Source organism: Onychostoma macrolepis, chromosome 03, assembly GCF_012432095.1.
Source record: "Onychostoma macrolepis isolate SWU-2019 chromosome 03, ASM1243209v1, whole genome shotgun sequence".
NCBI classification, from domain to species: Eukaryota; Metazoa; Chordata; class Actinopteri; order Cypriniformes; family Cyprinidae; genus Onychostoma; species Onychostoma macrolepis.
Genome location: NC_081157.1, coordinates 52135449 through 52160533, shown reverse-complemented (window position 1 = coordinate 52160533; position 25085 = coordinate 52135449). Strand labels below are relative to the sequence as shown.

The 25085-nt window shown below is 38.4% G+C and overlaps 2 protein-coding genes and 1 pseudogene across 2 annotated transcripts in view; 1 reads left to right on the top strand and 2 right to left on the bottom strand.

Annotated features, from left to right (window-relative positions):
* Positions 1-25085, top strand: part of LOC131536492 (gastrula zinc finger protein XlCGF57.1-like) — a 173747-nt gene that overhangs the window by 24575 nt on the left and 124087 nt on the right. The gene's annotated exons all lie outside the window — the stretch shown is intronic.
* On the bottom strand, positions 170-5776 carry LOC131536523 (uncharacterized). The gene is made up of 9 exons (XM_058769516.1): positions 5571-5776; positions 5158-5350; positions 2262-2327; positions 2066-2131; positions 1862-1912; positions 1697-1768; positions 1034-1139; positions 692-762; positions 170-604 (listed from the first exon to the last, which is right to left on the bottom strand). The coding sequence occupies exons 1-9, from the start codon at positions 5759-5761 to the stop codon at positions 179-181; spliced, it is 1242 nt and encodes a 413-aa protein (XP_058625499.1). The 5' UTR covers positions 5762-5776; the 3' UTR covers positions 170-178.
* LOC131536587 (zinc finger protein 883-like) lies at positions 12978-23727 on the bottom strand (annotated as a pseudogene).

Sequence of the window (25085 nt, the reverse complement as noted above, 5' to 3'; positions counted from 1 at the left end):
ACTTCATCCTTATGAGTTTTAAAATGGCGCGCTAACTTGGACTGTGGTTTCCCGCAGATGTAACAATAATTCTTACTATTGGCTGAACAGGAGATTGTTGCTGACTGCACACACTGATCTTCTTCAGCCACGCTGCTTTCCCTCTCTTCCTCTCTCAACGTAGCTGTGCTCTTTGCATTCAAAAACTTCTCACTACTGTCCTTTCTATTGTGTGATTGGGGTGATATAAGCACATCTGTTGACCTGAGCCTTGCTTTCTGGGAAGGTGACGTTCACCAGAACAGTCTGAATCACTGTCTGTCTCAACATCAGTCAACTGCTCTTCATGGCAAAGTAAGTCAGACTCATTATACACACTTGCTGCTTCCCTGGCCTTTAAGACTCCTTTTCCTTTGCCCTTAGACACATTCAGGGCAGTTACATCTGATCTCTGAGGTTCACTAAACTTAGAGGCTGCAGCTTCCTGTATATCTGAGAGGAGATTAGCTTGATCGTAACATGCCGGTCTTGTTGTCAACTCATCTGAACTGTCTGACTGATTGTCTGACTCAGACTGTGGTATATATTCCTCATCTGACAGCTCATCTTCCTCTGAACTTACTTCCTATTGTCAAGATATTTATGATTAATTTACAGAACCGATAACTCATAAAAATAAGGAACAAAGGCATAGAATCAAATATTTTCTTACCCACGATGACTGTTTTCCATTCCATTCATGAAGCTTCGAATAGCAGGACTTGTGCCAAAAACTGGAGCACACTATGAGAGAAATGTCATGTGTCAGGACATGTTCAACTGCTAACATGGGATTCTATGCCTTAACATAGAATAAAGGTGAAAACAATATTATACCCCTATTATTGTTAATGGTATTACATATCTGTGCATAAACAATCGTCCGATATCTCCTACTGACCACACACTTCAACAGTTATACAACTTTGAGCTGAATTCATAACATAAATTAGTGATACTAAAATGAATTACGACACATCATGCTGCATATAGAACAAGACGACACCATACTAACATTTGCATCTCAGGCCAATCCATTTGAGTGCTGCTACAGGTCCCACGCATTCAGCACATTTGTCCATGCTTGAGATTGCTGAAGTGACCACAACATGTTTGCAGACCTATGAAGAAAAAAACATCAGTGAATGTGAAATTACAGCAAAAAAGAAAGATCCTAAAACATGCATGTGAAACTACATTACGAGCTACATGGTCTTTCAATGTATTTTAGTGACAGTGAAGTTGTGGTCATTCAGTTAATAAGATCACTTACAATCATTAAAGAACATTTACATTACAGACCTTAAAAGGTACTGGTTAATAGATTACTACAAATCTTTATTTAGACCAGGGTGCCAAAACTCAGTCCTGGAGGGCGGTGTCCTGCAGAGTTTAGCTCAACCCCAATTAGACACCTGAACCAGCTAATCAAGCTCTTGCTAGGCATACTAGAAACGTCCTGGCAGGTGTGTTGAGGCAAGTTGAGCTAAACTCTGTAGGACAGTTTTGGCACTCCTGATTTAGACATTGACTAATATTACTGAAAGTGAAAACAGGTCATTAATTACATACTTTTGGAAACAGCTTTTATTCCTAAGTATATCACAGCCCATGCAGAGATGGACTTCAGAGCATTCACTGTTGCACTAATAACAGTTCACCCGAAACATGTGAATACCTCCTTAACTCCTTCAGCAGGGGCACAAAAGCTCTGCTCCTCATTTAACACATGCTCTTTGACAAGTGACATCTGAAAACAATGAAAAAAAGCATCATGTAGAGATGATTTCTTACAACAATCATTCTAGCATTTTCTAAAATTATGCAATGCACATTTTATTACCTTCTCAACACAGTCCTGATCCAATGGTAACTGGTCCTTCTTTGGAGCCACCTTAAATTAAGGAAATGGAAATAATAAATAAATAAACATTCTACTGCAGACAAAGGATTCAGGGATTGTCCAAATGTATAATGAATTACCTTTTCACTGACAACTGTCAGCTGAAAACATGAAATAAAAAAAATAATAAAAAAATCACAATACCTTCTCTAGGTCTGTGACTTCTGACTGGGACAGAGTGTGAGTGGATGGTTCAACCTCACTACGAGCCTAGAAAATATTAAATTAGACATTTGTAACATTGATTCAGACAATAAATGTGTGCATGAAATACTAGTTTAAAACATAGAAAATTAAAAATGATACAAAAAAAAAAAACATAAAAATAAAATCACAATACCTTCTCTAGGTCTGTGACTTCTGACTGGGACAGAGTGTGAGTGGATGGTTCAACCTCACTATGAGCCTAGAAAATATTAAATTAGACATTTGTAACATTGATTCAGACAATAAATTTGTGCATGAAATACTGATTTATAACATAGATATGAAATTATTTTATAACCTTGCTTATATTTTATCAATGTAATATACAAGTAAGATTACAACATTTCAAATCAATTTCAATATTTATGTGTTACCCAAGATAATGTTCATGACTTTTTATGCATTACATTACATGCATGTTCATCCCAGTATGTCAGGTTGTGTGTATATTAAAACCTGTGTTACGAGGACCCTGTTTCATGAGGACCACTTAAGAACATGTTCTTGACTTGACTGAAGAGTCTCAGTAACCGGGTTTCCATCCAAAGTTGCAAATTTAACTTATACACAAAACTGGAATATCGCATAAAACATTTGCGAACAAGCACCGTTTCCATCCAATGAGTCAAAGAGAACAAAATTGTCACTTCCTGATAAATCTGTACTATAAATCACTAAGAAACGTAGGAGAATATGATCATTTTCATATATAATAAATTATTTGTGCCTCAGAGCGAGCAGACGAAACACAATGAATGCGGTCATTGCTTTCAGAGGTGGATGCTGCTGTTTGGGAACACAGTCGTGTAAGACATTTCTGGGAGGCAATTAGAGAAATACTTTGACGACAGACTTTGCTCGGGCATTTGAGATTAACCATAACAACATTCCAGATGTTGTGGAATGATATCAGTCTGCTGGTTAGTCAGGTTTTGCCGTCCCATAGCGCAAAGTCATATGACTTTTTTGATGCGCTTGGAGGAATTTATTCGCAAAATGCATTTCCATCTCCCAATATTCGCATCAACCCTTTTTCGCACAAGTCAAAAACCACCTCAAGCGAGCGTAAAATTTTTTTTGCGAATTAAGGGATTTTATTCTAAATTTGGCGTTTCCATCACTCGCTTCTCATGCGATAAGTCAAAATGCGCATTAAAATAGGATGATGGAAATCATCGGCTAGTGTGTTGTTAGTTTGACAAAGGTCTGGTCTATTAGTATCCTTGTTATTACCGGTACATTGGTAACTAGACAAATTTGGACAGCACCCTTAGTTCAAGCATTTCTGTGTATGAGAGAAACGGTGGTGATTTGAGACAGTGACAGTGTCTGCGTTAGATGTACAACATGTGGCCAAGACTCACTTTTTACACCCACAATAATGCAGCAAACAATGTTCACATCTGTTTCTAAGAGACAATGTAATCTGTTCTACTCTTTAAGGACTAACACAATTATTGCAAGAACTTTTTGGATACCTTCATAGCTGCTGTGCCTTGTTCAGAGTTCTTTAGACACTGATTCGTCTCAGTTATCATCTGAAAATAAGTTGTGAGTAAATAAAATAAAATATGAAATCTTGGAGAAAGTTATTTAAATTAAAAAAGCAAAAAAAATTAATAAAATATGACAAAACTGCACAATATTGTACTATTACTGCCTGAAAGTCAATTTCAAACAAGGGTACCGACTTTTTACCAACTTCTATTATAATATACATAATCTAAAGATAACAATTATAAGTTTTCAATATCATATATGGCCACAATGAGCTGTGAATGATCCGTGTTAAGCCTAATATTTCACATCCATGCAGCCCAATTTCATGGTAATAACTAGGGTCTTCAAATACCAGGCTTTTGTCAAACAAATGACACACACTGAGATTCTTCAATCAAACATCAGGAACAAGTTCTTATGATGGTCCTTATAAAACACGGTCCTCGTAATACAGGTGTAAACATACACACAGGAACATGTTCTTATGATGGTCCTCATAAAACACGGTCCTCGTAATACAGGTGTAAACATACACACAGGAACATGTTCTTATGATGGTCCTCATAAAACACGGTCCTCGTAATACAGGTGTAAACATACACACAGGAACATGTTCTTATGATGGTCCTCATAAAACACGGTCCTCGTAATACAGGTGTAAACATACACACAGGAACATGTTCTTATGATGGTCCTCATAAAACACGGTCCTTGTAATACAGGTGTAAACATACACACAATGTGACATCAAGACCATGGGCCCGTTCTTCTTACGTCGCTAACTCAGTTAGCTAGATTTGATTGTTGACGATTTCGCTTGATCTTGGATCATTTGGTTCGTCAAAGCTCATCCTGGACTTGCTGTCATAGCAACAGGTCCGTAAGCTTAAACCTGCTCGGGAGCAGCTTATTTCATGTAAACCGGATTAGATTGCATCTTTTAAGCAGAACTGATACTTAAAATCTGTCCCAGCCACCGCTACTTTATTTCAAGAGTACCCTACAGGTCCAGGGACAACAATTTAAAATAATAATTAAAAAATTGATTTTAAAATAATGCCGTGTAGTCTATAATACTATATACACAGCCAGTTATATTAGTTGAAAGATTTATTAGTGATGAAATAATTACTTCATAATTATATTGGGGTCTTACACACATGCTATACAGATAATGTAGAGTCGTGCATTAATTTGAGTGATGACAGATATTATGGGAGTGGCTTGATGGAGTGCAGAGATGCAAATAACTTGATCTTGAACCTTAAGAAACTTTAATTAATGCTGTCACGTAACAAATCTGCTTCAAAGATAAAATTAAATGAATTGCTAATTACAACATTGAAAAAAAATGTAAAGCCTGTACAAATACTAGAAATCATGAAAATAAATAATTGGCTATCATGCAAAAAAGAAATATTTTAAATTAAAGTCACTAACATTAACTTGGGTTACAACTGAAGTTTAACACTTTTAATCTTTACTATAATCCAAAAAAATCAGAATTGATAGTGTAGAGGTTTCAATACCGTGCATCGCCATGGCCACTCAGAATCACCGTAATCATATGTGATCTCTTCACCAGGAGAGATGCTCCTTGTCGCAAATAAGCATAAGTGAGGTTTTCCATCCACAGAGATAGTCCTCATCCTGCTGTTTGGGTTAATATGGTCGTCGTTTACAAGTCGCCCAAGAGAACCGTCATCTCGGGCTGCATCGACACTAAACAAATGACAGACAGTATTAGCACTGAAACTTAGGACCAGCAGAGATCATATTCTTTGTGATGATCACCAATCATTTAACAGTCATCAAGCTTTGAGAACACATAACTGATCATTTTAGCAAAACATGTACTCTAACCACTGACATGTCCACTGCCACATTTTGAATCATGTAATTTAATTATCAATAAACATGCACATCAAACACTTATACATACCAGAGGAGTTTTCCGTTGTAGCGAAACTCAAACATGAAAACTTTAAGTGCATCATGATATATCCTTTGCCTCCGCTCATATTCTTCTTTGCTTATGAGGTCACCTCTGTATTCCAGCAGGAAGTCTCCTTTATCAAACTCAGTACAGCTGAACACACCTCTCCCTAAACAACAACAGAGAGGTAAAACCATCACTGAGAACACTGAGTTCCTGTGGCTCAGTGGTAGAGCCTTGCGTTAGCAGCGCAAAAGGTCGTGGGTTCAATTCCCAGGGAACACACATACTGATAAATGTATAAATGTATACCCTGAATGCACTGTAAGTCGCTTTGGATAAAAGCGTCTGCTAAATGCATAAATGTAAATGTAAATGTAAATGTAGAACAACATATAATGAGCCTGAGACAACTCATAGTCCCTTTAAAACCTCTTAACTGTCACCCACTCACCGTCCCCTCTGCGGGACGCCTACGTTTACAATTAAATCCTAATCTAATCATGACAAACTATATATCGTTGGAAAGGTCTAAGACTCCTAAATAGGTATTTTACCACTTTATGTGTTAAAAAATTATGTAGGAAAAGTAATAGATTAATTGATGACAAGAGTGCACCTGAAAAATCTACATCATAACAGGAGTTCTGATCTTTGTCACAGAAAGTATTCTTAGTTGCCTTTTTCTCTATCACGCTTTAGAAATCATAAGAAATTATATATCAGTTGAAAACATAAAATCTCAAAATTCATCCTTTGAAACCCATTTTAAAATCAGACATTGCATTACCATGGAAATGGTGTTACAAAATGTTTTCATTCATGAAAAATTTAAGTTTGGATAGTGCACTGTTCAAAACTGTGAGTGACAGAATTGTATTTTTTTTGCTTGAACTATGCCTTTAACCCCTTAACTGTCATCATTTACTAACAATCAAATTTCTGTAGAAGTGAAAACCGTACGGCCTCCTCCATTGGCTTGGGCTTTCTCCTTCGCCTTTTCACTTCAGCCATCATTTGATGTGTCTGCTTTAATAATAATAATAACTATTGGATTCCATTTGACAATATTAAGTTTGTTTCTTTCAGCTTAAAAAATAATTATGACAGTTCTACTGGGACAGAATATGATGTATACTGACCATATGCTGAATATACTATTTTGCCTGGTTATCTGTGTAAAAGTGCTTTGACAATCTGTATTCTATAAAGCACTATACAAATAAAGGTGTCTTTACTTATTATGCGCAGTAAGTTCTCAGAAGTAATAAGTAATAATCTCCTTAAACCAAGCCGAACAGTAGTAATATTTAACAGAACTGGCATGTCAGGATACTGTACTGCGTGGAAGCCCCTCCCCTTCACAGACTGTAGTCATGACAACACATTATGATGATGGCTAGACTATGTTCTATTACAGTTACCGTTATACTGTATGTTAAATATGTTAATATGTTAAAACTGACAAGCATTGCTGATTCTCGTCCGACGTTACTATTAATAGACTGACAATTATTGTAAATAAATCACCTGCTAGCTGCTTTCTAACTAACGAGCAAAGGCCGCAAAGAGCCTACAAGACACTCACGAACAAAACAAACTGAGCCACAAACTCTCAGAGAAACGGTTTAACAGCAGCATAACTTACCTTTCATATAATGATTGTCTCAAACAGGCTCACACCACAGGTGTCTTCCGTCAGGTCCAAACAGGAAGTTACAAAACGTCACACTCACTCTGATTAGAGCACGTGTAAACGGGATTTATAATATTAATAAAAATATTAATATGTATTTAAATAACCATCTATAAGCCTTGGTGTTAACTTTACGGTTAGGATTAACGTTACATTAATAGCATTACATTAATTTCTCTATATTAAACTGACTGATTACAGCTTTCAAGTCAATTTCATACTTTATAATATGAAATTTAAGGAATATGTTTAATTGCAGGATCACTATTCACTTATATATTCATATACAATCGATTAATTCTAGAAAATAATGTTTAAATAATTAGTACACTGCATTAACTCACTTAGAAGCTACATAGCGGCAGAATGTAGCCCCGCCCACCGGCGCCATCTTGTTTTCGCGATTAGCCAATCAGCGGCCTCCAAACTTACACAAGTGTAAAATATGCAAATTATCGATGACGCAGGTGTAGTACCGGGTCCGGGCTGCAGGGGCGCACTCTCGAGCTCAGAGGATACACTGTGTATAGTAAAATTTCAGGGTTTTGTGGTATGTAAGGACATGGCGCGAAACTTTGAGAGGGAGCTTCTGGGACATAGAGAAAGGCATCTACACTGTCGGAATTATAAGGACATGGTCCCTGTCCCTGTCCTCATAAACCCAAATGTCCCTGTAATGCTGGTGCGTATTCAGGTCAAAAGTCCTCGTAAACCCCACACACACACACACACACACACACACACACACACACACAGCAGTGGGCAGCCTTGCTCCAGCGCCCGGGGAGCAATTAGGGGTTCGGTGCCTTGCTCAAGGGCACCTAAGTCATGGTATCGAAGGTGGAGAGAGTGCTGTTCATTCACAATCCCCACCTTCAATTCCTGCCGGCGCGAGAATCAAACTGGCAACCTTCAGGTTACAAGCCCAACTCCCTAACCATTAGGCCACGACTATTATTTAAGAATAGAAAGTGATTATACATAGTGCAATCAGTTTGGACGTAGCACAGTGCTCATTCAACAACTGCACAGCTAAACAGATGAGTTTTGAGTCTGGATTTAAAAGTGGCTAATGTTTTAGCACATCTGATCTCTTCTGGAAGCTGGTTCCAACTGCAGGAGGCATAATAGCTAAAAGCAGACTCCCCTTGTTTTGTGTAAACCCTTGGTATTTCTAACTGACTCGATCCTAATGATCTGAGTGGTCTGTTAGGTTTATATTCAGTGAGCATATCTCCAATGTATTTAGGGGGGGGGGGGGGTTGTCAGTCTCTCCACAGTAGCAAAAAGAGTGTGAGAGTTGTTTAAGTTACTGTTTATTAGGTTTAAGAAGGTCTGTCTAGCTGTGGCTAGTTCCACATTGAAAGCATGAAGGCTGTCTTTATAGATGCTATAGTGAATTTCAAGTTTTGTCTTCCGCCACATCCGCTCAGCTTTTCTGCATTGTCTTTTCATACTCTGAACTGCTGTTGATTTTCTCCATGGTGATTTTTGTCTGCCATTCTTCTTGCAGACCCTTGCCGGAGCAATATCATCAATAACATTCTTAACTTTTGAGTTAAAAGAATCTAGGAGAAGATCAACAGAGTCTGTAGAAATGCTTGGCGTTGAAGATATAGCCTTCATAAATAGCGCACTAGTGTTCTCGTTAATACTGATGAGTAAATCTAAAGTGTGTCCATGATTGTGTGTGGGTTCATGCACATGCTGGATCAGATCAAAAATGTTTAAAACAGTTAATTTCTTTTGCAGTTTTGATTTCTGCATTATCTGTGTGAATATTAAAATCCCCTGCAATAGTAAAACAGTCAAACTCTGAGGAAATCATTGATAACAGTTCTGTGAACTCTTCAACAAAGGCTGGAGAGTATTTTGGAGGCCTGTAAATAATGATAAACAGAATGCGTGGAGCACCTTTCAGCACAATACCTAGATATTCAAAGGACAAATACTGACCAAATGACACTTGCTTGCATTGATAAACATCTTTAAATAGAGCAGCTACACCTCCACCTCTCCTAACAGTCCTGCAGACACTTGTAAAGTTAAAGTTAAGAGGGGCTGTTTCATTTAGGACTGTTGCACTGCAGCTGTCTTCAAGCCATGTTTCATTTAGAAACATAAAATCCAGGTTTTTTTGTGGTTATTAAATCATTGATCAGAAATGATTTATTTTTTAGTGAGCGAATGTTTAAAAATGCTAACTTGATGGAATTACATTTTGTCTCTACAACAATCTTAGATTGACGCATTACAGGCCGCAGATTAGATGGGTCAGCCGTACGGCTTGAGAAGGCCTTAGACTTTCTATCACGTGATAAAACAGAAATATAGAAGGCTACAGGCACACTGGGTTCCTGCTTGTTCTGTGAACATTTGTGAGTGTTGCTGCTAATATAGCGGGGACCCGACACATATCACTGAGAGCTGTTATCAGTTGTTTTTGGTTCACCTACAGCCGATAGAGGAGGGTTCGGGCCCTGGCGTTGTGGCAGTGGTCGGAGAGCTCTCACAGGAGGAGGAGGGAGAGCTGGGCCTGCTGTCTTTGGTGGTTGTGGGGCCCGCCGTTTTTTAGTTGATATCTGGGGGCTTGCAGCGAACGAGTGGGAGAGTTTGGTCCCAGCATACACCAGTTCCTCCATTTTCTGTGAGAAGCTTAGAAGTGGAGATTCTGGAGAGAGGGATAGTGTGTCTGGTGAGACGGGCTCTGGCGTTTCCGGTGGCTGTGATATGTTGTCCTGGCTTCCCTGGCTGTTTTCCAGATAGTTGTCCTTGGGTGCTGAGTCTTGGAGCTGTTGTAGTACGTCACAGTCTGTTTGTGATGAGCTCTGTGGGCAGGGCTCAGCCGGGATAGTTTCCATGAGGAAAGTTTGTTTTGGCTGCGTGGTGTTATCAGTGTCCTTGTGGGATGTGTCAACCACAAGATGACTCTGAGGCTGACATGAAGTCCTGTGGTCACTCATATTCTGTCAAAGCCGTATCTGGGGTAGAAGATGCTACCGCAGCAATACGAGATACTCGTGACAATCTGATGTCTCGAGTGCCTTTGGGTCTCGCTCCCTGTTTGTGCCATCGATTAGTCTGTCGATCAGCTTGTTCTTCTACACTTTGTATAAACTGTTGAGATTCACTAGATTCATAGGACTCACCGGCTGTATGCTGTGGGGGTCCGTGATGACGATCTGCAGTGTGTTCCACCTGTTTTGGAGGTCCAGCAAGTAACTTTGTTTCAAGAACCGCAATCCTTTGTAGAAGTCTGTGGCAGTTCATGCAGCAAGTAGATTCCACAAGGGTCATTTTCTTTCCCGTCTGTTTGAATGTAGGCGGCTGTGTTTTCCTGTGTCCGGAATGTAAACTGCTGGCAGTGGGAGGCAAAGAGTCTTCCTTTTCTAAAAACTGTGTTGTTTGAGCACTGTGCTGATATGCTGAAGTTAAAATCTTAGAGAAATCTGAGAAAAGTGCATAAATAGGGAGCGAAGCGCAGAGCAATAAGCAGAAGCGTCCGAACAGTAGCGAAGCCGGAAGCGGAAGTGCAAATGTGACCAAGCCATTTTAAATTGATTATGTTGACCATGGACATTTCAAAAGAACTGACAGAAAACCTGACCAGATGCCTGAGAGAACATATATGGAATATAGAGTCTATGAGTGTAATGACCATGGCAACCGTGCTGCACCCAAAACCTTTGGATTCCTCAATCAAAATAAAATGACTGAAGCTGTTAGAAGGCTAAAAGGGGAATGTGCCACCATCATCACAATCCAAGAACAAACCCCATCAACGTCAAGCACTGATTCAACAGAAACTTCATCTCAACAGGCAACAAGGCTGCAACTACTTCAAGTATACAGTGGGTACGGAAAGTATTCAGACCCCCTTTTCACTCTTTATTGCAGCCATTTGCTAAAACCATTTAAGTTTTTTTTTTCCCTCATTAATGTACACACAGCACCCCATATTGACAGAAAAACACAGAATTGTTGACAGTTTTGCAGATTTATTAAAAAAGAAAAACTGAAATATCACATGGTCCTAAGTATTCAGACCCTTTGCTCAGTATTTAGTAGAAGCACCCTTTTGATCTAATACAGCCATGAGTCTTTTTGGGAAAGATGCAACAAGTTTTTCACACCTGGATTTGGGGATCCTCTGCCATTTCTCCTTGCAGATCCTCTCCAGTTCTGTCAGGTTGGATGGTAAACGTTGGTGGACAGCCATTTTTAGGTCTCTCCAGAGATGCTCAATTGGGTTTAAGTCAGGGCTCTGGCTGGACCATTCAAGAACAGTCACGGAGTTGTTGTGAAGCCACTCCTTCGTTATTTTAGCTGTGTGCTTAGGTCATTGTCTTGTTGGAAGGTAAACCTTTGGTCCAGTCTGAGGTCCTGAGCACTCTGGAGAAGGTTTTCGTCCAGGATATCGCTGTACTTGGCCTCATTCATCTTTCCCTCGATTGCAAACAGTCGTCCTGTCCCTGCAGCTGAAAAACACCCCCACAGCATGATGCTGCCACCACCATGCTTCACTGTTGGGACTGTATTGGACAGGTGATGAGCAGTGCCTGGTTTTCTCCACACATACCGCTTAGAATTAAGGCCAAAAAGTTCTATCTTGGTCTCATCAGACCAGAGAATCTTATTTCTCACCGTCTTGGAGTCCTTCAGGTGTTTTTTAGCAAACACCATGCAGACTTTCATGTGTCTTGCACTGAGGAGAGGCTTCCGTCGGGCCACTCTGCCATAAAGCCCCGACTGGTGGAGGGCTGCAGTGATGGTTGACTTTCTACAACTTTCTCCCATCTCCCGACTGCATCTCTGGAGCTCAGCCACAGTGATCTTTGGGTTCTTCTTTACCTCTCTCACCAAGGTTCTTCTCCCCCGATAGCTCAGTTTGGCCGGACGGCCAGCTCTAGGAAGGGTTCTGGTCATCCCAAACGGCTTCCATTTAAGGATTATGGAGGTCACTGTGCTCTTAGGAACCTTAAGTGCAGCAGAATGTTTTTTGTAACCTTGGCCAGATCTGTGCCTTGCCACAATTCTGTCTCTGAGCTTTTCAGGCAGTTCCTTTGACCTCATGATTCTCATTTGCTCTGACATGCACTGTGAGCTGTAAGGTCTTATATAGGTCTTTTATTGTTTTGGGAAAAAAACTTTTGTGAATATTTCATGACATAAATATTAACGTGTAATGCAGTCACATTTGCAGTCATATTTAGATGTTTTTCCTTCTAATTGTTTAGGTGGAAACCTGTGGCACCTCCTGTGGACCAGAGTAAAAAAATCTGTAAAGCCACAGCTGCTGCAGTAATAGAGGTTGACCGATACTTAAAGGAAACTAACATACCCAGAACCCATGATCCACTTGAATACTGGAAAGAACAAAAACATGTGTTTCCCCATCTATATGTGACGGCACTGCAGTTTTTGTGTACACCAGCCTCCTCTGTGCCCTGTGAGAGTGTTCTCAAAGGCAAGGGAAGTATTGTGCAAGAGGAGAAATAGGCTCTGCCCTAACAGTGTTAAATATATATATATATATATATATATTTCTCCATAAAAAAAACAGTAAAATAGCCCCTTTTTGTTTCTTCTTCACCCAGTTACACAAGCACATTTAATAACCACATAATACCAGATGAAGAAATAATACAGACAATGTTATTACTATACAGATAGTTTTAAGTCAATTACATGTCATCAGTGTTGGGCAGTAACTAGTTACTAGTAATTAGTTACTGTAATATTACTTTTTGCAGTAACTAGTAGTGTAACTAATTACTAATAATATTTCAGTAATACTATTACAGTTACTTTCCATAAAACAGCTTAGTTACTGAGTTACTTTTGATGCCTCAACCCCGCTGATTTTAAATCTAACAATCAAATAATTCCTAGATTTATTTTCATAATTTTCATGACTCGCACATGCATGTGATGTCCCCTGTGCTGCAGGCAAGCTTGGAATATGGAAAAGCAGATAGAAATATTGCATTATCGGCATGTGGTACATTATATTAATATAATATAATTTAAAATATTTTTTGAAAATTAAACAGTTTCTTACAAACTCATGTGATTTGATAAAATACATAACAAAATTTAATCGCATATGGTAACAGAAAAATTACTTCAAGCTACACATGACAATTAATGAGATTAATACAACACTTGTACTTGAATGCCACTATCAATCAATATTGAGTGTTTGTAATAACTTCTGACTGCGATCCAATGTAGATTTTGGTCCAATGATGAGGCAGAAATATGTTGTTAGTAATATTGTAGAAGAATTTTATCTGGAAGATACACAGTTACAACTTCTGTGGGGCGTGAAGAAAAAGTAATGTAACTAGTAGTGTAACTAATTACTGTTGCCAGAAAGTAATAAGTAAAGTAACAATATTACCTTTGAAAGGAGTAACTAGTAATGAGTAATATATTACATTCTTTGAGTAACTAGCCCAACACTGCATGTCATATATAGGTCTTTTAGTTATAATAATTCAACAATTTCTCACTTACTGTGGTACCCACGACACGCTTAAACAGTATTTTATTATAATACATTGACTAACATTGACTCATTACCATGAATTAACACATTGTGGTACATAAAAATATTATCAGCATATGATTTTTATTTGTGCACTACAGAGTAATATTACATCAATGAGGTGGGTGTTTCATCCAGTGAAGCTTCATCCCAGATACGGCTGTTGTACATTTTAGGATCCACTAGACGGCACTGTAATCGATACTCCGAGACTTCAAATCTTTTCTCGATCCAGTTTGTTAGAGGAAACACTCATACGCTGTAAAAAAAACAAAAAAAAAACAGTTGAGCCAACTTAAAATTTTAAGGCAACCAGCTTCAGAAGATTGAGACAATTAAAATTCTCCTACAAAAATAAGTTGAGAGAACTCAAAAATCGGTTGAAGCTGGTTGCCTTAAAATTTTAAGTTGGCTCAACTTTTTACAGTGTAGCTTCATGAGGCTTCATTTTGCCATCTCTACGTCGGATAATCGTGATCTCTATTTGAGACAAAGAAATCGTGATTCTCAATTTATCCAGAATCGTGCAGCTCTGAGATGTGAAAGGAGCGGTATATATACACACACAGACATGTCTTCTCTTTGTTGAAACAGAAGTAATGTATTAAGCGTAAAGGACAGAAAATGGACCTAAAGTATTGATCTCATCAGGCTCATATTGATCCGATAACAATATCAATGTTCATATCAATATTAGGATCAATTCATCTGTTGTTTTCGATTCTTTTTCGATTCTTGTTTTTTTAGATCGAAGGAACCTAATCTCGCCATGCTGCAGGATATAAAGGTCGTAGAAAGTATCATTCTCATATGACAATAAAAAAAATGACAATCAATTTCTATAGCTATGATTGATTTTTAAATAGTAATTTTGTCTGCTTTGCCCGTGAAATTATTCATAGCTCACTGCTCAAAAGGGACATGCATATCGCATGAATTGAAAAAGACATGAAGTGTCTAAAATAAATGTGCACAGTTCAGCTGAATGATGAAGTTTTCTTTGACTGTATGCTTTGGACAAAATTAACAAACTGTACATTGAAACAAAATAAACAGAACATTAAAAATAACACTGATAGAGCTCGTGGTTTATCTGTCAATCAGATGCTCGGCCACTGATCTATGCTCGTTGCATTTTCTAGATCTTTTATATATAAAAAAGAATCTCACAACTATAATTACGGCTTTTATCAAGCATGAGGGAGGTGAATGGTGCTTCTCAAACGGAAGGCTGCATCCTCAAATTCTGATGCAGTACCGACTCGTTTTCTTTCAGTTTATTTTCGTGAATTTAAATGTGTGCAGCCTTCCATTTGAGAGGCACCCACAGATAAGCTTTGTTGAACTGAAAAAAGCTCTGAATGAGGAGTCGATTTCTCTTGATGGGATCGATTCCAACCTTTGCCTCGGAATCGATTCCCAGCTGTAATAATTACATTTAGAGTGAAAACTAATGAGCTGGATCTCTCTCCTACTGACAAGTATGGATGGGTATCGGTAAGGTTTTTATGGTGTTACTATTCTTACAATCCTGCTTATTAAACATACTTAACATAATATGAAACAACTGAACATAACATGAAACCCATAAGAAAGCACAATGATATCATTTACATCATGAAACAAAATGATACACAAGAATAAAACTTTTGGACATTGTTCTTTGGGGAGGAACTCCATCTTTGAGTTGATCTTCATCTTCAAAACCAACAGATTGAACTGAGATTCAGATGAACTTTATTCACTGTGAAAACTTTAGATAATGTTTCTGTGTCATATCGCTTGTATGTCTGGTTAGAACAGATTGATCCAGATGATATTTTATTTTATTGCTTGATGCATTATTATGTCACATTTGTTGAGGAAGCAGCATCAGATCTGAAAGAGCTGGATCTGAAGATGATCTACTTACTGTGATATCTTTGTGTATGTTTGTGTAGAGAAGATGAATGTTTGAAACACTTCCCGCATGCAGTGCAGTGATACGGTTTCTCTCCAGTGTGAATCCTCTCATGTGTTTTCAGATGTGATGACTGACTGAATCTCTTGTCACAGTTTGAACACTTGTAAGGTTTCTCTCCAGTGTGAATCCTCTGGTGCAGTTTTAAACTCTTTGCTGAAGTAAAAGTCTTCTCACACTCAAAGCACATGTACTCTCTCACACCAGTATGTCTTTTCTGATGTATTTTCAAATTGTGTAGATGTGAAAACCTCTTTCCACACAAATGACATGAATGTGGCTTCTCCTTTATATGAACTCTCAGGTGTTTCTTCAGGTCTGAAGCTCTCAAAAATGTTTTGCCGCATTGATCACATGTGTACAGTTTCTCTCCAGTGTGGATGTTCATGTGATGCTTAAGGCTTGATGAGTATGAGAAACTCTTCCCGCACTGATCACAAGTGAATGGTTTCTCTCCAGTATGAACTCTCATATGTGTCGTAAGGTCTCCTTTTAGTCTGAAACTCTTCCCGCACTGATCACATGTGTGCGGTTTCTCTCCAGTGTGGATCCTCTTATGACTTTCCAGGTGTCCTGAATGACTGAATCTCTTGTCACAGTGTGAACACTTGAATGGTTTCTCCAGTGTGAATCCTCTGGTGCAGTTTTAAACTCTTTGCTGAAGTAAAAGTCTTCTCACACTCAAAGCACATGTACTCTCTCACACCAGTATGTCTTTTCTGATGTATTTTCAAATTGTGTAGATGTGAAAACCTCTTTCCACACAAATGACATGAATGTGGCTTCTCCTTTATATGAACTCTCAGGTGTTTCTTCAGGTCTGAAGCTCTCAAAAATGTTTTCCGCACTGATCACATGTGTGCGGTTTCTCCAGTGTGGATGTTCATGTGATGCTTAAGGCTTGATGAGTATGAGAAACTCTTCCCGCACTGATCACAAGTGAATGGTTTCTCTCCAGTATGAACTCTCATATGTGTCGTAAGGTCTCCTTTTAGTCTGAAACTCTTCCCGCACTGATCACATGTGTGCGGTTTCTCTCCAGTGTGGATCCTCTTATGACTTTCCAGGTGTCCTGAATGACTGAATCTCTTGTCACAGTGTGAACACTTGAATGGTTTCTCTCCAGTGTGAATCCTCTTATGACTTTCCAGGTGTCCTGAATGACTGAATCTCTTGTCACAGTGTGAACACTTGTACGGTTTTTCTCCAGAGTGAATCATCTCATGCTGTTTTAAACCGCTCGCTGAAGTAAAAGTCTTCTCACACTCAAAGCACATGTACTCTCTCACACCAGTATGAACTTTCTGATGCACTTTTAGATGTTCTGGACACGAAAAACTCTTTCCACACAAATGACATGAATGTGGCTTCTCCTTTGTATGAACTCTCAGGTGATTCTTCAGGTATGAAGCTCTCAAAAATGTTTTCCCGCACTGATCACATGTGTACAGTTTCTCTCTAGTGTGGATGTTCATGTGATGCTTAAGGGTTGATGATTGTGAGAAACTCTTCCCGCACGGATCACAAGTGTACGGTTTCTCTCCAGTATGAACTCTCATGTGACGCTCAAGATGTTGTTTGCGTGTGAAACTCTTTCCACACTGAGTGCAAGTGAAAGATTTCTTGGCTCTTCTTTTCTTTAAATCTTTCTGTTTGGGTTTTTCTCCACTTCTGACATGATTTTTCTCCTCAGATTCACTCAATTCTTCTTTTTCTTCATTATCTTCAATCAACTCTGAAACAAAAGTAAAAACAGTACATTTGTCAGTAACTCATTAAAAAAACAAAACAGAAAAGTGAAAGGACATAAAAATTAACCCTGATTTAACAGCAGAAAGTAGACAATTGTATCACAAAATTGATCATTTTGATGCAGTTTTATCATTTATACGTCCCTAAAAATGTCCATGAATGAGGTACACTGATCTTCAAATTATTAGTTTTAAAATATAATCGACACAAATCTTGTTTCTATATGGAGAACTATTAAATATGTTTGATCAACTACATCAGGGGTGTCAAACTCAGTTCCTGAGGGCCGGAGCCCTGCAGAGTTTAGATGCAACCCTAATTAAACACACCTGATCCAGCTAATCAAGTCCTTCAGGCTTAATTGAAAACTGCATAATATGTGTGTTGGAGCAGGGTTGGAACTAAACTGCAGGGCTCCGGGTAAACTCTGAGTTTGACACCCCTGAACTACGTGAAGGATCAGGGGTGTATTCCAGAAAGCACGGTTAACTTACCGTCAACCATACCCTTAACTTTTGGTTGCTTAACCCAAAACCTGCTTACCCTGATCATGTCGGTTCCAAAACACCTGAGAGGAGTTAGTTCAATCAACCTCCTATAGATAACCTAGCATTAATGCGCGCGCTCGTCGAATATCTAAAGGCATTTTCAATGGATCACTGAATTCGTAGAGGTTTTGATGTTAGCTTACGAAGAGTACAAGCCCATTGTATTGAAGAAAAGCAGCACAGCTGCAGCGTCGAAGTAAAGAGAATTGGCTTGGCAAAGAATAACTGATAGAGTAAATGCGTGAGTTTCTTTATATCATATCTTTAATACATATTTTACATTTCCTTCTAAATATGCTACCCTCTCCCCTTTTATTCTAATGCAAATTGATTAATTTCTAAATATTACAGTAATAATGTATATTGATTAGTAACATATTGGCTGCTTGTTTTATAAGGTGTAATCCTTCTGGAGCCAGAAGAAGTCTGTCGCAAGTCAAAATGAAACATAAAATATTCTCCAAAAAGATAATATTTCAATAACCTGTTACAGGAGCTATGTATTCAGTGTATTTTTTAGCCTTCTTTTTTAAAGAGTATTTATCTGTCCTGTGTAGCTGATAGAAAGAAGGCCGAGGCCTGCTTAACTGGTGGGAGCCCACTACCACCTCCCCTCACCCCAGTGGAAGAGTTGGCTCTGTCCCTTAATAAAGGGCGGCCTGTGGTTGACGGCATCAAACAGGGAACCTCTTCAGACTGTGCCTCCCACAATAGTGATGTACTGAAATGTAGGTGTACCACAGTAGTAGTTATGATTTATTGTAATTTTTAAGTTCTAAGTAAAAAATAATCTACGCTGACACTTAAAGGCATTTGGAATGCACTTAATGATTGTTTCTCTTGTGCATTATGCATGCTGATTTTTTTTTTACTGCTTATGCTTTTTAATCTTAATCTTATTTTTAATCTTAAGTAATCTTATTTTTAGTACCCTTGCATGCTCTTTATGTCTTTGTGGGGTTTTTTATGAGTATATATATATAGACTTTATATACTGTAGCTAATCTTATTGTTTTGATTTTCTTGCAGTTGCTGATGGATGTATAGTATTATTGGACCCTCCTGAAACCACACAGTCTGTCATAGTTGTAAGTAATTATTGTGTGGTACCATTAGGTACATTTGGATCATTTAGTTTCTGTTAAACAGACAGAGTATACTTTCATATTTTCACTGCAGTATGTAGATGAAGAGACCACGTCTGCTGTGACAGAAATAGAAAATGATGGAACACCCATAGAGGTATGATGCATATCATACAATGCATTCCCCTTATTTTACACAGGATTAAACAAAATGTGTTTGTCCTTTTACAGAATGTGTCTGGGGATGCATATGCAGATGAGGGCCCATCTACCTCCACAAAGATTCGCAGTGTAAGAATTTAAGATCTTCATTTAAATATGGTATTGTCTCACAGATTTTAACCAACTTTTTTTTTATTCTGCCTTCCTAGTTGTCTGCAAAGGAGCTGTATAAGGTCTATCTGCAAAGGCAAATAAAAAAAAAAGTGACATGGAGATGTTATATAAAGCTTCAAATAGAGGAAAAAAGGCTGTCCATTAAGAAGGCCCAACTTGAAATAGAAATGCTGGAGCATCGCCTAAAGGTGGGAATTGTATGGGAAGACTGATCTGTTAGTTGGTGTTTAATGGTATATAAAGCAATGACTAAAAATATATTTTTTCTTTTATTTCAGGAAATCAAGAAATAAACAATGCTTCATTGCAAACCATTCAAATAAAGTGATTTTGACAAATAATGTCTCTTAGCACTCTGCCATCTCTTTGGTATGCTACATTCATTTGGGGTTCCTCTAGGCTATCTTCATCAAGTACAGGGGGGTGGCTCTCTCCTCTTATTGTGGCAATGTTGTGGACAACACAAGCAACTGTGATGTCACATGCCCTCTCTGGACTGACCCTCAGCCCACGCAGACACTGAAACCTTGCCTTCAGGATGCCTATGGTCATCTCGACCTTGGCCCGTGTCTTACTGTGGGTCAGGTTGAACAGTGTCTGTGGTCCAGGCTCAGGTTGAGGATAGGGCGTCATCATAAAAGGCAAACAAGGGTACCCTCTGTCCCCCAGCAAGTAACCACTGAAGTGTCCTATAATGATTCAAGTGTACAAATAAAAATGTAATCAATACAATAAAAACACTGTGTAGAGCAAAACTGTTCTGTTGGAATTTGGGGCACAAGGATGACCCCCTAAAATTCTGGCATCATGTACAGACCCTGGCCACTTGGCCTCAACATTAGTGATGATGTGGGTCGCATCACATATTACCCAGTTAGTGGGGCCAAGTGATGAGTTTAATGCTTTTAACACCGAAAGATTGAGGAGTAAAAAAACAGTTGATACCTGTACATTGATGCTATGAACAGACTTCCTATTAACATAGTCTCCTTCATTGACTGAAGGAGCTTTAATAGGAATGTGGGCACCATCAATGCACCCAATCACATTTGGGAACCCTGAAATGTAAAGATATGTTATTAAAGAATTAAGTCACTGTGTGTGTGTGTGTGTGTGTGCAGTATGCTTAGAGCAAGTAATGGTCTGTAACTAATATGTCACTTATAGATTCTCATGGACAGGACAAACCTGCCACTCTGTGAAATTCTTCTTTAATAAGGCACACAGGTTTATGGCCAGGGAACAGTACAAAAGTGTGTAGAAACCGCTTCAGTGCCAGGCATACTGTACGAACAGCTCTACACACAGTTGCCTTTCCCACATGCTCTGCATCGGCCACATTGTATAGAAAACTCCCTGTTGCAAAAAAACGAAGAGCAATGCACAGAATGTGTTCTGTAGTAAGCGCTGACCCGTGGTTCGTCACGTTTGATATGTAAGGTTTCAAAAGATTATTTAAATGAATTAACAAATCTCTTGAAAAACGGTAATGTCCTCAGAGAGCAAGTTGCTATGGTTACTTACACACCCTGAAAGTAACCTCCGATTTTGGAACCGAAAGCTGAGTTTATCCGCTCACTTATCCTCAAACATAACCGGGTATGTCACATAACCTGCTTTCTGGAATACACCCCTGAGGATCCACAAATACAAACTGTGTGTTGCATCAAGAGAGCGATTTGTGTTTTTATTTTCTTGTTTTTATTCATTTATAATCATTTTTTCATACAATCATTTATAACTATTAGTCATTTATTTAATGTACTATTATTTTTTTAGTCATTTACCATTTGTATAATTGTATTATTTGATAATTCATTCATTATTTTATAATGTTTTTATATTTTATATTTCTTATTATTTTCCTTGCTTATATATTTACGTTGTTTAATCTGATGATTGTGAGGTTTCATTAACTGTTTTGTAAATAAGAGATAAAAGGGAATGTTTATGGAAATTCAAGGTTTATTATGGGATGTTGTTGTGTTTGGTAAAACAGTACTTGTTGGATTTGTGCTGGTCAGATGAAGTCTGAGCATTGAAACACACACAACTAAGATTATTCAATAAACTTTGCTCCTTTTTATCATCATCACTTCGTCTCCTGCTTCTGCTCTTCTCTGGCTTTGCTCAGTCAACTTCTTGGTTGATAAAAGACTGTTAATACAGTTTTGGTACCAGACAAGACTTGATGTTAATGGCTTTGGGTATCAACTACCCTGCTGACTATTTGCTCAGACACCAGACAAAATGGATATTTTCTGACAGGATCTAGCATCAAGGACTGGATCTTAACTATCTGGCGTGGAGACTCGATCTAACATACATTTTGTTGTAAAAAAAAGTACCCAGTTCATAGGAAGCGTCCCTTATTATTTGAGGCTTCAGCAAAATTATTCAACAGCTTTAAAGATATTTCCTGTTACAACAAACCAAAATATAAACTGTGTGAAGTTTTATAATGGTTTTATAACGGTCAGCATTATTAATGAAGAATGAAGAATAAACACCAACCTGTTTGTTGTTCAGTATCTTCAGTGTGTTTGATTCTGCAGGGTTCTGGATCTCTCATCTTCTCTCTGTCCTCTTTAATAAACTCAGTCTCTGCAGATTTCAGCTCTTCCTGATGCTCTGATGCTTGTCTGCACTTGTGAACTGATGGGAATATTCCAGCATTTATTGGTGAATTGCTGAATTGTCTGATTGTTGTGGGAGGAGTTTCACTGAACATGAATTTCTGTGTGGAAGAAGCAGATTTACCAAAATAAACAATAAATCAAAGAGTCGCAAAGCTTCCATTAAATTACATTGTATTTGTTAAAGGGTTAGTTCATTCTGTGAAAACTTGCCTATATATCATATTTTTTTCATTTAGTACTGCCCTTCAGAGGGTACAGAAGATAGTTACATGTTTCCCAGAAGAGAAAATGAGTTAAATTTACCCTGATCTTCAAATTCAAAATGTTTTCACCCCCGGTTCTTAATGCATGGTTTTTCCTTCTGGAGCATCAGTGAGCGTTTGATCCTTCTGTAATAGTTATATATGAGTTATCAAAATCATACAGTCATTGTTAGAAAGGGTTCATATACACAAAAATGCTGGAAAACAAAAGAATTTGTGAGAGCTGAAGGATTTTTCTGAAGAACAGCAGGCAGTTTAACTGTTCAGGACAAACAAGGGACTCATGAACAACTATGACTAAACAAAACACACAGCTGTGGATCATTCAGGTAACATCACAGTATTAAGAATCAAGGGGATGTAAACTTTTGAACAGGGTTATTTTTATAACCCTAAATTTTTTCAGTTGAATCATTTATTTTTATTCTATTATTCAGTTGAACTATTATTCTAATTTCAACTATTAATTTCTCTTGTGGACTATATGTAAACATCTTTAATGTGAAATACCTTATTTGGGTCAGTACTAAATAAAATAATATGCATTTTGTATGATCCCTCTTATTTTGGTAAAATAATGAACATTTTGCAGATTCTGAAAGGGGATGTACACTTTTGATTTGACAAGATTCCAGCAACAAGCAATTTGGGTGTCCACACCAGACGTGACGCGACAGAATCAATCAAATCACAGCCAATCAGAAGCATGTGTGGGCGGGCTCTCTCTGAAAGAGCACTGCTCTTGCAACGAAACTGATACGTTTATAATCTAATTCATAAATTTTAAAGCTTTTTAACATCATTAAATATACATACTGTGTAGGGGTGGGCGATATGAGCTAAAATTCATATCACTGTATTTTCCACTGTCCAGACGATATCGATATTATATCACGATATGAGGAAAAAAAAAATGGAATCACATTTTGGTAGACCTTAGAGGCAAAATATGTATTTTAACCTTATATAACTAGGGGGAAAAAACGATTTCAAGATCTAAGGCAAAAATAGAATGGCGTATACTTCAGATTCTGCGTTCCGTTCCGTCTTGCACACAGCCACGTCCACACAGCTTTCAAAGTATACTCAACCGCGGATGAGTGCGGAGGGACAAGCTCGACACATGCACAGTACCACCAACTTGACTTGTCTCAACATTCACCTCGCACATGCGCTGTTGTACGCTGTCCGCGAGCCCTCCTGATGATGAAAATGACGTAATGCGGATGGTGCGCGGATGGCCGAAGTATACTTTGGCCTTAAGGACCTGCGCAAAAGAAAAACAGCAAATGGACTGAAAGAACATGCAAATTCACTCTCTGACAGCGGATGGTGCTCATGGCCTCAGTTTAGCGTTCCTTTGGTTACCGCTGTAAGTAAAGCTGCTCTGCGTTTATGAACACAGAGGTAGGAGAAAAAGAAAATGAAAAAAAAAGTAAAAAGTATTCTCGTAGCGTCGCAAAACTGAAGTTGAGCCACTGATGTCACATGGACTGTTTTACCGTATTTACTATGTTTCTGAACCTGGGAACATTTCTGTTAAGTTGCTGTGTATGGAGGGTCAGATAGCTCTCCGATTTCATCAAAAACATCTTAATTTGTGTTCTGAAGATGAACGAAGGTCTTACGGGTTTGGAACGATATGAGGGTGAGTAATTAATGACAGAATTTTCATTTTGGGGTGAACTAACCCTTTAATGTACAGTTGAGGTCAAAAGTTTACATCCTCCTTTCAGAATCTGCAAAATGTTAATTATTTTACCAAAATAAGAGGGATCATACAAAATGCATATTATTTTATTTAGTACTGACCTGAATAAGGTATTTCACATAAAAGATGTTTACATATAGTCCACAAAATAAATTAATAGTTGAATTTATAAAAATAACCCTGTTCAAAAGTTTACACCCCCTTGATTCTTAAAGGAACACTCCACTTTTTTTGGAAATAGGCTCATTCTCCAACTCCCCCAGAGTTAATAAGTTGAGTTTTACCGTTTTGGAATCCATTCAGCCGATCTCCGGGTCTGGCGATAGCACTTTTAGCATAGCTTAGCATAGATCATTGACCGGCGGAAAATGAAAAGTTGCGATTTTTTGGCTAGGAACTATACTCTCATTCCGGTGTAATAATCAAGGAACTTTGCTGCCGTACCATGGCCGCAGCAGGTGCAGTGATATTACGCAGCGCCTGAAAGTAGTCCCCAGCTAGGTAAACTAGTTATAATATAGCTGGGGACTACTTTCAGGCGCTGCGTAATATCACTGCGCCTACCGCGCCATGGTACGGCAGCAAAGTTCCTTGATTATTACACCGGAAAGAGAGTAGTTCTAATCATATCAGCCTGAAAATCGCGGCTTTTCATTTTCGCCGTCTTTGCGCCGGTCAATGATCTATGCTGCTGTGCTATCGCCAGACCCGAGATCGGCTGAATGGATTCCAAAACGGTAAAACTCAACTTATTAACTCTGGGAGAGTTGGAGAATGAGCCTATTTCCAAAAAAAGTGGAGTGTTCCTTTAATACTGTGTTGTTACCTGAATGATCCACAGCTGTGTATTTTTGTTTAGTGATAGTTGTTCATAAGTCCCTTGTTTGTCCTGAACAGTTAAACTGCCTGCTGTTCTTCAGAAAAATCCTCCAAGTCCCACAAATTACTTGGTTTTCCAGCATTTTTGTGTATATGAACCCT